The following is a 14,055-nucleotide window of genomic DNA, read 5'->3' as shown; positions in this document are numbered from 1 at the left end:
GGCAGGTATAGAACCTAATTGCCAGGAATAATTAAAAGTGCCATTCAGTTTCCTCAGCCATTGTTTCTTTTCTCACAGCTCCCTGTCTTGTTCTCTCTGTATCATGTAGCAGAAGGGCAATCCATTCTGCTCCCCTCACTGAGAGCTTTCCACATGGAACTTCTGTGGAAATAATTGTACTGGGCAGGTAATTAAAGATACTGCTGTAACCAACATAAACATCTGGGTCAAATTAAGATTTCCGAATCAGCCTTAGTGCTGGTCTGTCTTAACACTAAAAATCAAGCCCTTGGATGTTAATGTTCCACTAACAAAATTTGATTAGAGGATTTTATTGTATAAATTTCTGTAAAAATTTCCCTAGGTTGTTCTAAGACAACAAACTGAAAAGAGCCCACTCCATCATTTGGAGGAAGCATACTGGCTCCCACCCGCAAGGATCATCAGTTAAGGTCATGAAGGGAGAGCTGACTTACAGTTGTCCATGGGAACTGGGAGCAGATGGTAGCCTTTGTGTCAGGGCTTTCCTCTGGCTGACAGCAAAGGAAGTAGGACTGTAAGAGCATCTGGTAGCTTGGGGGTTAAAAATTCTTGTACTGCTGTCAGTTGCTCCTCTTCCTCTGTTTTTTCTGTATTTCCCTTTCTAAAATACACCTCAACTCCTTGTCTCCCCCTCTTCTACCTCATGCCCTTTCCTGCTTCTCCTCTGCATAACCCCTCCTGCCCAACCTTTATCCTTTTGAGCTCCTGCTCTGGGGTTGCTGCTCATGCTCTCTGCTCAGCTCGCAGGACCTGTTCTGTGCGTCCTCACCCTTCGTGCTGCCCGGCACCAGTTGGGGGCAGCCCAGCATGGGCATCGGTCCTGTGGGATGCTTTCTGGTGCCACCATGAGCTTGCAGGCAGCATGCAAAGCCCACTTCTCTTTGGAGAGTGTAATTGTCAGTCCCAATAAGCCACCAGTCTCTATCAGCTCACATGAACTGGTATTTTCAGAGGCTCATAACTCAGCCAGATGTCAGTAGGCTGTTGTGGGAAAAGACATTTCTCTGGAAGAAGCTGTAAAGCTCTAGGGCTTCTCAGTGAGAGGTGGCAAACATTTCTGTTGAGTGGATAAAGCAAAATGCCATTCCCTAACCACATTCTTGAGTCTTGCTGAGCCATCTTAACTGAAGTTTCCACACACAGGAAAGCAGCCTTAGGCAGGCAGCAGTCTCTGATGGGAGACTTGAGCGCAAATTTGCAGAAGTGCTTTTGCAGGCTGTTACAATGGGAGAAATGAGGATATCTTACCATAGGCAGGGCTAATATATGGGTTTCTTTTCCTGCCAGCTGCATGTTTGTCCTTTGGTTGTTATTAAAGGGCTGGCTTGCGTGACTGTGGCTATACTGTGCTTCATTTAGCAGGAGGACTCGGGATTTTCCAGGAAATGACTGGTTAAAACTCAAATATCTAAATGTTTCAATTCAGTTCACATCTAAACTCTCCATTTACTTTGTAACAGAGACTTCAAATATTATCTGCCCTAAAACCAGCTTCCCCAGGCTGCTATGAGGCACCAAAATGACTGCATTTTCATGGTAGCTGAGCACCCTAGAATCTCTGCTTTTCACCGTGGCTCTCTGCAGCTCCGGAGGATTATCAACTAACTATCTTATCAGCAAACGGTTGGCATAACCTTTTCCACTCTCTCTTTGCTGGTGAATTCAGCTCAGACTATACCTCTTTTGGCTGTAATATTTGAAGTGACTTATCTGTGAAAGTGTCTTTTACTTTCAAAGAGCTACATTGCTATTGGAGTGATCGTATCACATAAAATAGTTTCCCTCTGCTTCTTCCCCTTTTCTGCAAATATCTGCTGGATGTGCAGACAGCTGCATTTTTGGCAGCAGATTGGGTGACTTGAAGCTATTCACTAAGAGCCTTAGCCAAGCCGTCAGAAGTCAATACAAAGCCTTCCCTTGACTTTAGTGGAATTGTGCCTTCAAAGCACTTACATGCAGGGAATGAGTGAAACCAATATAATTAAACTTAGCAAATGTATCTGGGTCACTCTTACAGCAAAAGCCATAATGTCTTTTTTTCGATCAGTATTTCATATCATTAGTTTTATAGGATGCTGCTTAGTTTGGGGTATTTTGTCCAACTAAAATTATTTAGGAGTAAAGGGATTAATTCTATTGAGCAATGTTATTTTTGCATCTTTAATGTTTGGTTTGGCTTTCAATTATAATCCCCGTTTTTAAAAGTTTAAAAGTTAGTCATAAAACCCCATTCTAGGAAAAACTGGAATCAGAGCAAAGGACAGACAACTGATCCCTTGAAAAAAATTTCAAATAGTTTTTCCTAGAGTAGAAAAGAAAACACAGGCCTTTTTTTTGTTCTTTAAGATACACTTTCATCAAAGCAAAATTTAAATTAAAAATGGAATTCTGAAAGCATTTGTTAATAACAACTAAGGGCGAGTGAGAGAGTGATAGATCTAAAGAATAATTTTGGATCCAAGTCCTACAGGTAAATGATTGATATTTCACTTAGAAAAGTACAGGTTCAATAGGTTTCATTAAAACCTGGTATAGCTTTATCCCAGATATATGCCTTTATCCCAGTTCTGAGGAGCTCTTGCTGCTTGTGAATTAGACTGGAGCCAGACAAAGACAATTCTAATTTTTATCCCAAATTTCAGTTTGTGGCTACAAGTCACCTGGGGATTGTTTAAAATGCCTGCCTTTTTCATTGTGAAAAAAATATTTATGAAGTGGCAACAATCAGACAGGGAATGTATGGGAAAAGAGAAAACATGCTAAATTCCTGGTTCTGCAAAAAATGTAAGCATGTGGTAACCTTCTATGCCTGAGTTCAAAGGAATTACTCTTGTGCTTAAAGCTAAGCCTCTGTTTAAGTCTTTGCTGTATCATATTTTGCTTAGTTTCTAGGTGCCTGGTGTTGGAGATAGGCAGGTAGTGAGATTTTAAAAAATGTCTTAGCAAGTGAGACAGCTAAGCATAGCAAAAATCAGATCCACAGAGTTGAATTCACCTCCTCTGACTTCAGCCATCCAGATGCTGGATTTCCAGTCTAACTTCTTAAGCCCCATCTTTGCTTAGCACTGAGCAGTGGGAAGGCAGAGGGGGCAATTCATACCACTTACCTTATGGTGGCATGAATCACACAGTGGAATTGTCTCCAACTGTTGAAGTTAGAGGAAACCTAAGTGACTGATCCAGATTAGCTGTCTGACTGCTGGACAATAAAGATAAATGGGAACAACTTAACTTCGTATGTTTCTTAACAAGGTATCTACGTAATTGCAGTTCAACCTTGCTATGTCCCTCTGCCATTTTGGAAGCTTTGCACCCTGACACGTAGCATCCTTACTTCTGAATTAGCCTTGTTTTTGTTACAATATGTTAAAACTTCAAAACCCAGTTCCTGAAATAGTTATGCAAACAATTTTTCTCCATGCCTTGGGGAGAACTAGACCTGGTTCTATGGGCAAATGGCACAAGAATCTGTTTCCTTTTAGAGGAAAAAGAGCTTTTTTTACTGTTATATTTGTCACCAATGTTTATGGGGAGCTCCATAGAAATCACTGCTGTATGAATGGGAGCATTCATAATAGGCCCAGAGAAATCAAGGGTTGAAACTAGTCTTGGACATAGTGTCTCTGGACAAACGATCCTCTTTGTTGCCCAGTGCCCACTTGAAGTCTCAGTGCAGTTTGTGAACAGGCATTCAGTGCTAAGGATATTTAGTTGCCCACAGTGCAAAAGGTGGGCACCACAACCCCCTCTGATTGCTTCCCTTGACTTGAAGAGCTTGGCTTGTTCTGGAGGTGTTGGTGTGTTCACTGTGTAAGTGCAAGAGAGAAGTGTCTAAATACCCCAGAACTGGGTTCCATCCTTGGTTTCTCTGAATCACAAAGTAAGAAAGACTATGATTCAAATAATACTCTTCAAATTCCTGTTATTGCTTGTTTGTTTCTTTTCTCATAATTTTATTTTGTAGGAAATATAGCATTAGCAAAGGAAAAGGTCTTTTGATGTTAAAAGACTTGTCTTATAAACAGCTTTAGCTTCTATTTTTGCACCCCACACATAGATGCGCCCACAGGCAGTTCCCTTGAATTCTGATTCCTTAAAGCTCTGATATAGGCTCTATAAAACGTATATTTAGGGAAAAGATAGTAATTTCCCTCTGGCTGCTGTCTCTGTTTACATTTGTAATCTGACTCAGCAATCTGCCTATATTGAGCAGATCATATCAATAAGTGAGTTACTTTTTTAATGTGCACTTGCCCAAACACTTTTAAAAGTATAAATAAGAATATTTAGAGATTGTAGGTGACACAGTTTAGTACTGAATATTTCCAATGCATACTTTGGGTCTCTCTTCCAACAGATTGTATTAAGAGATTTTAAGTACATGAAAACAAATAAACTGTGCATGTTTATTCATCATTTTCAGTACTGAAAGTAAGTGAAAAACTCTAAAGAAGTGGGAACAGGTAAATTAAATCCTCATATTGGGTAAAAGCGCTTTTTTTTTTTTTTTTCTTCCCATTAGCCAAATGCAGATTGCATGGATGATATACCTCCAGACTTGGAAGCGTCCATAGGAGGACCACCAACCAACCAGATAACAGGAGCCAGCGATATAACAGTGAACGAGAGCTCTGTAGCCCTGGATCCCCCAGTGCGGACTGTGGGAGTACTACAAGTCATCCAAGATGTAGACTCCTTTCCCCAGGCTGGGGAGGGTAACTTTACAACAAGCAGTAAGTTCCTCTTTCTGGCAGAATTTGCACAGAAATAAATGTTTAGAAACCCGAATCACAAACCAACCTCTAGTGTGGGCAAAGTGGCCTTTGAGAGCTTTTTCACTGGAGCAGTGGCCTTACTTTAAGCATAGCAGAAATCTACAGGGTAAGTAAATTTAAATATCATGTCATTCTGCTGTACTGCTGACACTTCCAACCCATGTGCAAATTAGTGTGTTGAATAGCAAACTCCAATTAGAGTCCCCTGCATGGACAGAACAAGCTATTTAAGTCAACACAAAACAATATAAACTTACGGTCATCTTCAGATATGTTTATAGTAAATGATCCCGTTCACTGTGATAACCCTGTATCATCTGGCTTCTTGGTGAAGCAGACTGGTGCATGTCCTTTGGCCTGCCTTTCCTCACTGGGCCACATGTTACCGTGTGGAAGTTATACTTACCTGCACATCATAAAATAAATAATGAATGCAGCAATCACTTTTACTGCCTTCAGTCAAGAAAAAAAGAATGCTGGATTTTGCTTTTGCATTTCCTTTTATCTTCTTACATCAACTGAAGTTCATCTGGTTATTTATTCATACTTGAAATTCTCATTTCAGAATAATTGCTGGTCACACTTCCTGCTCTTGAAAACCTGAGCGTAGTGAAATAATGCTGCCAATTTGTACAAAAAAAGAATTGTGGATGTTTTCAATATGTTTAGTTTTCACTTGTTTAAGGGGCACCATTTGAACCAGTAACTCTCAAAATATCTGCATGTCTCTCTGTTCCCAAAAATTATGTTCTTTGTTGAAAATCTACTTCTGACAGTTTAAAAAGAATGTTGTCAGCTGTTTTGAGTGAGCATTGTACTAGTCTAAAATTCTCATTTTTAGGTAAAATTGCAGATCAGTAGAAAATACTTACCTGTTTGATACCAGTTGGTGTATTAGTATGGGCAAGACTATTGCAGAAAATCATCAGATATACTTGAAGGGAGGTAGGAGAATGTGGTAAAATATAGATTTGTATATGTAGTCAGCATAGGTCCTGGAAAAAATTATACATTTTCAACCATTCCTAGGTACTACTCTGGGCCTGGGTGTAAAAAAGAAGGCAAGTAATAATATGATATGTAAAAGGTAGGAGGGAGAGCAGGGGACTAGGCTTAAATGATTTTACATTAGTCTCCTTATTCCATGGATAATCACATTTTCCCCCATATTGCAGCCAGTGTCATGGCAGTGAAAATAACTTCTGGAAGCGCTGGACTTACAACCTTAGCCACAAGTGACCCAGAAGTGGATTTTTAAGTTCTCCCTTTGTGGATTAGGTACTGGTTTCAGGTTTGGTCCTTTAACGGTCTAAGTCCTGGATCCAGCAGGGACTGAGCAGGAAGGTTATAGGCCCAGCTGTCATCTGTGGCCAGCCTGTCAGCTGGTGGCATACAACTTTCTCAAGCCTCCTTGAGTGCTGGCAAGAGCTGTTCAAAACGAGATGTTATTTTGTTCCTTCCAGTAGTTGTTTTTAAATGCATTTGAGCCTGATTTAAACCATGAAGATTTTACTTCATGGTACCACAATGTAACTAAAGACTGGGCTAGATACTGGTCTCAGCTCTACCCTCTTAACACTCCTGAAATGAGTAGCTCCTCTGGCAGATAATTGTCCTTGTCCCGCTGTTCTTTACAAGGTCGGCTATTGAAGTTGGGAAGGAGGGCCGTGGCGTGCCCTTTAAACCCGCAGCTGCATGGCACATGCTGGGAACAGCCGGCAGCCTGGTGCAAAGCCCAGCACTAGGGGTAGTCCATGCTTTTCATCCCAGGATCTTGGCACACCAAGAAGCAGTTCTTCTGGTCTGTCATCAGGGGTAACAATGGTGTTGAGGCAGCCAGGGAGCACAAGAGCTCAGTAACTCTCCGGCCACTCTCCCCTCCCAGTTTTGTTTCCAGAGTCTGCAGAAGGATCAGTGTCAGTCCACAGAAATTTGGTTTTCATTTTCCAAGTTGCCAGCCAAGCAACTGTGTGAAAAACTTGCTTTGAGCCATCAGGGTACTGCAAGGCCTGCAGAGATGCTTTGTTTTGCCGTGGTGCTCTCCGTTTTATCCCTGACCTTTAATAACGTTGGGCAATAGGCGCTAACATGGGGTATTCCTGAGGGCTGACAGCAGAGCCCATGGACAAGGAACTTGCACCGAGACCAGTGGTCTGTCCAGGCACATGGGTAATGAGGCAGCAAACCATGGAGCTTCAGGACATCTCCATCACCTGAAGAGGCTGGTCACGTGGTCTGGCAAAGGACTGTGAAGAGGGTTTTTCCCTGGTTATTTGAGAGAGGGAGAAGAGAGCAGGGAGGGGAAGCTGGGAGGTGGCCTGAGCTCTGTGAAGATTGTGAGCCTCACGCCATGACAGGAGTGGCTGGGGACCCACTGCTAAAAACAGCCCTTTCCAGTTGTTTTGTGAGGAAAGAAGAGTCCTGAGAAAGGCTCGCAGGACCTTGGGAGCTTCCAGACCGTGGTGTGTACCTGCCTATGCTGCGCCTGTCACGCACAGTCACTCGGGGAACTCTGATTTAATGCTTGGTTAGCTGTTGTCACTCACCCATCATTGATATGTAGACATGAATCTTCAGCTGGATTTCCCATCTCAAAGCGGAATACAATGCTTGAATATTAGTCAGTGGTAGGTGTGCAAGTTTGCATGCTGTCATCACCACATCTAAAGTGGTGCAATTTGCAGTAGTTCTGAGAAATGGAGCCATTTATTCCCCTTTTTTGCAGCACAAGCTCCAGCAAAGAAGAGGTCTTTGATTAGGAGTTAGGGGCTGAGTCCCAGCAGTGATGGGAATTTATCCCTCCATCTGCTTTAGGTGGATTTGGGCTATTCAACACTCTGAAAGGTAGAACTTAGCATCTTAGGAAGCCTGAACCCTTAAGCTGGCAAAAGGGGAACATCCAGGACCACTGCACAGTTGTGGTATGAAACCAAATGCTAAACTAAATCAGAGGGTAAGGTAAGTAAGGTAAGTAACTGGGTCATAGCTGTCATATAGATGGGGCTTTATAGGTGTTGGGTCTGTTTATTGTATTCAGGCATTGTATTTCTCATTTCCCAAATCCTCATAGTTACACAACTGCAGAGCTTGCTGAGCATGCCCTTTCTGTGAACTAGCCTGCCTGGTAATTTGTAAGCGATGACACTGATTGCTCCTAGGAATCTTTGCTGAAGTTGCTAGGTTCTGGCCTCTTTATATAGCATTAGTGACAGGAGCATACTCCAAGGCTGAATCTGTGCTAGAAGTTTTTCTTCCTTGTATTACTGAATCTGAGCAGAATGCCTCCAGTGTAGTCTTGACGTGGCAACGTGTATCCAGCACCACAAGTCCTTGCATCCCTCCTTATTCCTGGCAAAGTTCAGTAGTCCGGGAAATAAGGGTCTTGCTGCCTTTTTTCCACCCACTTCTGCAATACTTTTTGTTTAACTGTTGTTGCATCCTTTTTGTTTGTTGATTAATCATTCTGGTATTGTTGTCTTGGTTTGGGTTTAATTTCCCTTTCTGTGTTTCCAGTGAGTATTCATTGCCAGAAGAGCTCCCACAGTGTGTCTGGAGGGAGGATATTTCCAGAGTACTGTTCACATCGGGTGAAATTCTGTCTCCATTGAAATCTGGTGGCAAAGCTCCCACCTACTTCAGTGGGGCCAGATTTTCATTTCTGGAACTCAGCCAGTGCTTTTCTTTTTATTTCTCTATGTGTGCTCGGCAGACATTTCCTCTTTTCTCCCTCCCTTTTTCTCCTCATGCTCCTGAATATGATCATGTCTTTCATCGGACCCTGGGCAACGTGGTGTACTGTGGGCATCTGGATGGGACTTCATCTAGGGGTCCATCCCTAGGGTTCCTTACTAAACCAAGCATCTCCTGTGTAGTAGCACTGAGCACTTAAAAATGGACCAGCAGTTTCTTTCAGCTGGCTTCTACTAAGATACAAGCCTTCATCAAGTCCCTTGGGTATATCTACAGCCCAAAGTCTGTTCAGTATTTAGTCTTAGTGACTGTTTGCTCTCTGTAGTGGGATTTTTTGCAGGATCCTGGGATAGCATCTTGTAATGTGTATTTCTGTAATCAGTTGTTGAAAATGGATATATGGAAAAACTGAAAAACTGGAGTTGGAAAAAAAGGGGGGGGGGGGGAAATTGGGTGAAATACATAAGAGTTCATCTCAATTGAGTTTCCTGCTTTGACACTGTTACTTTTCAGCTCTCCAGGGGGTATGAAAGAAGACAAGCTAAGGCTCTTTTTCCACAGTAATGCATCAGAGCAATCTGTGTTGCCTAATTTTTAGTTGCGAGTTATGCTATGCTAGCATCTTTGGAAATTTCAGTGCGGGCGGAATTTCCTGCTCTGTAGATGATGTGAGTGTGAGCTGGACTTGGCTAAGATCTGAACTTGAAGATGTGAGCTACACCAGCTTTGGAGGAATGGAGGGTGAATTTGGGATTTGAGGGGGACATTTCAATATTCTTTGGGTCATGCTCAGCTGGGATTGAATTACATGGTTGAAAAAGGTAGTTCACTGGCATCTGGATATTTTAAAGGTTGTATGGTGACACTTGCAGGGGAGAAAGTAGTTACTCCTTTTTTTCATCTTTTGTAGCATCCATGGTCATTCATCTCTCTCAACCCATGTGGCACTTGTTAATTTCTGCAGTAGATAATGTGCACTGCCTGAGTCTTTGCTCTCTGTTGGTGAATACCTCTAGTTTTTCAATTTAGACAAGCTTTTACATTCTCTTCAGCGGGATGTCTCATCACACTGCATAAGGCCTCAGAAATGCCACCAGCACTCTGTCTGTAGTTGGAGGAAGATCCAGAAATAATTCTATGGCAAACATGGGCAGGAGTTTTAGTATGAAATCCCACAAGCTCTCCTGCAAAGTGTCACATTGCCTGCGAAGACCACTGAGTTTGGCAAGCTGTACAGCAGTGTGGGCAGTCTAGAGAGTACCGGCAGTTTCCTTTTCTGCCTCTCATATTGTTCTTTCCATAAACCCCTGCCAACGTATAGCTCATCATGACTGTTAGGACACTTTCAAGTCTCTATGGTAGCTCTTCATTAAATCTATTAATATAACTTCGCAGGTAATTATTTTGATCTGTATATGCCTAGAATGTCTTTGTGAAGAATAATCAGCCTTTGGAAGTGGATGAAAGTGCATGTTAAGAATCTGATCCACTGTTGTCTTTCAGCCACTTGACTGTTCCTCCTTGATATTAATACGGGGTTTTTTTAGGCACAATGTAAACGGGGAGGAAAAGGTGGAAAAACTCCCTAGACAGTAGTTAATATGGAAAGTTATTAACACTTGCGTTAGCACCTAACACTGTCCTGGAGACAGAATACTGATGGGACCTAGTTAAAGATTGAGCAAATTGGGTCCCATGTGCCTGGAGTATGACATAAGTCCTGGTGGCTCTATTAAAAGCCTGTGCGGATGTTGCACTAAATAGTTATCATGGACTGAAAATTCCAGTGAGCTGAGGTCCTAGATTTGTTTTGAGACTCACACCAGTGCCAGCATAGCATTGGCGGTTTGAAAGGTCAGCAGTGGTTTGAAGGAGTCACCAAGTGAAACCTAACTGGCACTGAAAATGTGCTCTGGACTATTACATACACTTAAAAGACTCCTGCCAGGCTCTGTGAATGGGCAGTGAAGTTTTCCTGTTACAAAACTGCTCTTCCTTTTCGTATGTTAAGATGTGAAATACAGACAAAGTTTCTGTACAGTGAATTGCAAAAGGCATGTACAAAAATGCTGTGAAACAAGGAGCACATTTAAACTCGAATTTTTTTTTTGTTTTGTTTACTGTTTCACATCTGCTGTGTACATTGACGTTGCGTACAGAGCAAGGATGCAACCATCGGTTCCCGAATCTCCCTTCTTCCCTGCAGACACACTGAGCTGTGTCTATAGCCCAGTCTTGGGGCATGGTAGGTACACGCGGTAGTCTGACCTAACCTAGGGTGCCAGAAAGGCTGCAAATCTTAAGAAACTTGCTTAATGATTGACTCTAGGGGGGAGATGTAGAAGAAAATGTTCTCCTTCAGTAGTGGAAACTCCATTTATAAGTCTGTCTCTACATATAAATGCTGTGGCAGTTGCCAGCTTGCCTCTCTCTCTCCCCCCAGATTAGTTGTTCCTGCCTCCATGTTGCTCTTCTGTTGTGCAGCTACGTTGTGAGCCCGATCCAGAAGCTAACCAATTCCTTCCTGTTCTTTTTTTTTCATTTGGATCAGTTCCCTGATCCAGAAGTAGTTGTGCCAGTACAACAGGAGGAAAGAAATGTAGAGCACAAGAGAAGAGAGGGACATATAAGCCAGCTTTCACAACACTGTTGCCAAAAGGAAGCACACTATCTCAAGCACAACTAGACCCTACACAGCTGTTTGTTTTGCCCAGAAATCAGGATAAACAAATAAGCAAAGTAAGCATGAAGTTTCAAATCGCATTTGAATGCTCATATCTGAGTATACAGGCGTTTTATTAATGATCAGCGAATATGAGAGACATAAGGGATTTTTTATCTATGACAATGAAACTCAGTAAGGAAAAGTGCCATTGTAAAAACTGTGATGACACACAGGCGTGTCCCTTAGATACATCACGCCAAATTGCTCTGAATGTGCATTGCATGCATGCAGGGGAAAAGGGGATCTGAGGACTGGGATCTGCGATAACATAGCTTCTATCTTTTTTTATACTTCACTGTCTTAAGCAGACAGCTAGATAAAACATTGAACAAGAAAACTTTTAAAGCAAAATGGACAATGTAGCATAAAATACAAATCTGACTGCAGAGAGACTAGATGACTTACTACTAGCTGACCTCTTTGATTTATACTCGAGAATGAAAGCCTTGTCTTTGCAAGAGAAGTTCATCATCTTGCATACAATCTGCTTGATTATTTAGGACTCATTCTTATATCTCTAATGTCTGTGGAGTTTTTATTCTCATCAGTTTTTACACAAAAGCCTCCACAGAAATCATCAGGAAGCTCTGTTTAAGATACAGTGAGCTACTGTGATTCTGAATCTTCTTCTGACCAATTCAGGAACAAAGACAAATGGGAGACACAAGGTACCAGCTTGGATCAGCACCTGAAAGTAAGAATTAAGAAGTAAGACTGGGCAATAGCCCTCTAGCTGGACAGGCAGAGAAAAATTTGGTAATAGTATTTGCTCATAAAATACCAGTCATGTCCCAGTGTATTTTTGAAACAACTCTTTCCTTTGTTACTTACCTCCAACTCCAGCAGAAATTAGGTGCCTCAGGGATCTTTTACCACAGTAACCAGGTCACTTCATATAGAAGTGCGAGTTCTCACTAAAACTTTACTAATTGGACTTACCCCTTTATTGTGCTGGATGTGGTTAGTTTTAAGTGAAGAAAGCACCTGAAACTCATGCTTTGAAACGGATAGGCCAGATGGAGAAACTAGCTTATGAGTGTCTACAGAAAACATGAATGATCAGAACAAAAGTAGGTAACAGGTCAAGCCCAACATCTAGGAGGAAATACCCAACTGCTGGCATGAGTGTAAGGAGAGGATTTTTTCCTGCCTCAGAGCCTGTGGGGATGGGAGAGGTGGGTAAGCCCTCGCATTTTGGGATGCGGAAAATAGGACCAGTATGGTTATAACCTAACTAGATGCCATCTTTGCTACTGCTGTGACAAGGCTGATATTCTGAGGAATGTACGCAGGCTGTATGCAGCAGAGTGCACAGTAGCATCAGAGTTGCATTAATGAATATCTGGGCTTCCAAAGTGCCTGGGAGATCTATGATGGAATATCCACCCAACTTGGCCTTTTATTGTGACTGTCGCTTTTGCAAGTGCCGATACCTTTGACTGTTCTTTTCATTTTAACTCATGTTAACCTATCTGAGGCACTCAGAGAGTAGACAGGAACATATGTTCTGTGTGGCAATAATTAAACCCTATGTTAATACACATATTACTGTGCAAAACAACTTACCTGGAGATCTCTGTGGTGAATTTCTGCTGTATTTGCCACTGCCTAGGTAGCATAGTGCTGTAAGACAATGAAAAACCATACAGGGAAAATGCATAGAAAATGTATAGAACAAAGATACCACTGGCAAAGTCAGAATATGAAAAGCCTTTAGCTAAAATGGCTTTATTAAATTGTAGTGTCTCAGTGAGGGAAAAAACTCACACAAAAGAGGTTTAAAAATCTGCCAGTTCCTTATGCAGGTAGTTAAATACCGCAATGTTTTCAGCTGGTAATGTTTTTTTGGGAGACAGCCACCAAATGTGGTACGTCAGGTACATACGACAAACCTTGCTTCAGATTTTGCCCCCATGGGATGTGCATGGGATATTGAATTCAACTGAGATGTTGCGAAACTTTACTACTTCTTTATAATGGCTTTTTGAAAAGGTAGTGGCACCAGCAAATTGTCTTTCTGTACATGAAAAGCTATCCAAAATAGTCTCAGAGTAGGACATTTTAGAAAAATGACCTTCGGCCAACCTGCTTTGGGAGGTGTAACGTACCCTCAGCTGCTGAGTAACCTGCAGCCTAATGATACATTTCAAAGGAAACAGTTTTGAAGAAAAGCTGTGATAGAATGATTATATTTTCAGTTGTTCACCCTCAAAAGTGCTTTGTTAAACTACTCTAATGGCTGCATATTCCACAGTGTGGAAATCAATCACATTTGTTTGCAGTAATTCATTCCTTCTGTCTCTTTTTTTAATTAATCCTTCAGGTTTTGCCTGATTATGACTGAAAGATGCAAGTCCACTTCCCTTGCAAAAACTGAAAATTTACTGTAAATTTATATCCAACTTCTAAAAGCCCTCTTTCCAGACTAAATAAATAATGTAACGATATTTTAATCTTTAATTCTTTCTAAAAGCTCTTGAGGTCTAAATATTCTTCTGGAACTGCCTGGGAACCTTCTGGAAACTACCACTTTTCAGTGAGAGGAGCTGAAATTTAAGAACTTGAATGGAAAATGAAAGGCAGAAGCGGTTAAGACCAAACTTAATGTCACAAAATTTTTACTAACTTTACGGTAGTGTTCCCAAGGGAAGTAGTAATGAACCAGTGCAAAAGCATTTATATTTTTTGAAGTTATAGGGTGGGTTTCCAGGTTTTCAGAGAGCTTATGTTATTTTTACTTTTCCAGAGACTTATTGGTGCATAGGTTAATATATCTTTTCTGCTGCTCAGAATGCAAAAGAGGGTGGAACAGGAGTATATATT

The 14,055-nt window shown here is 41.6% G+C and overlaps 1 protein-coding gene across 1 annotated transcript in view; it reads left to right on the top strand.

Annotated features, from left to right (window-relative positions):
* RNF150 (ring finger protein 150) overlaps positions 1-14,055 on the top strand; it is a gene marked incomplete at both ends in the record, with an annotated part of 116,445 nt that overhangs the window by 86,916 nt on the left and 15,474 nt on the right. Inside the window, one exon of the mRNA XM_081998994.1 lies at positions 4,565-4,775. Coding sequence (XP_081855120.1) covers positions 4,565-4,775 — 211 coding nt within the window. The remainder of the gene's footprint in view (positions 1-4,564; positions 4,776-14,055) is intronic.

The sequence above is a fragment of the Phaethon aethereus genome (assembly GCF_964289735.1).
Source record: "Phaethon aethereus genome assembly, chromosome: 4".
Lineage (NCBI taxonomy): Eukaryota > Metazoa > Chordata > Aves > Phaethontiformes > Phaethontidae > Phaethon > Phaethon aethereus.
The sequence above is the reverse complement of the archived record's forward strand: the minus strand, read 5'-3'. Positions and strand labels throughout refer to the sequence as shown.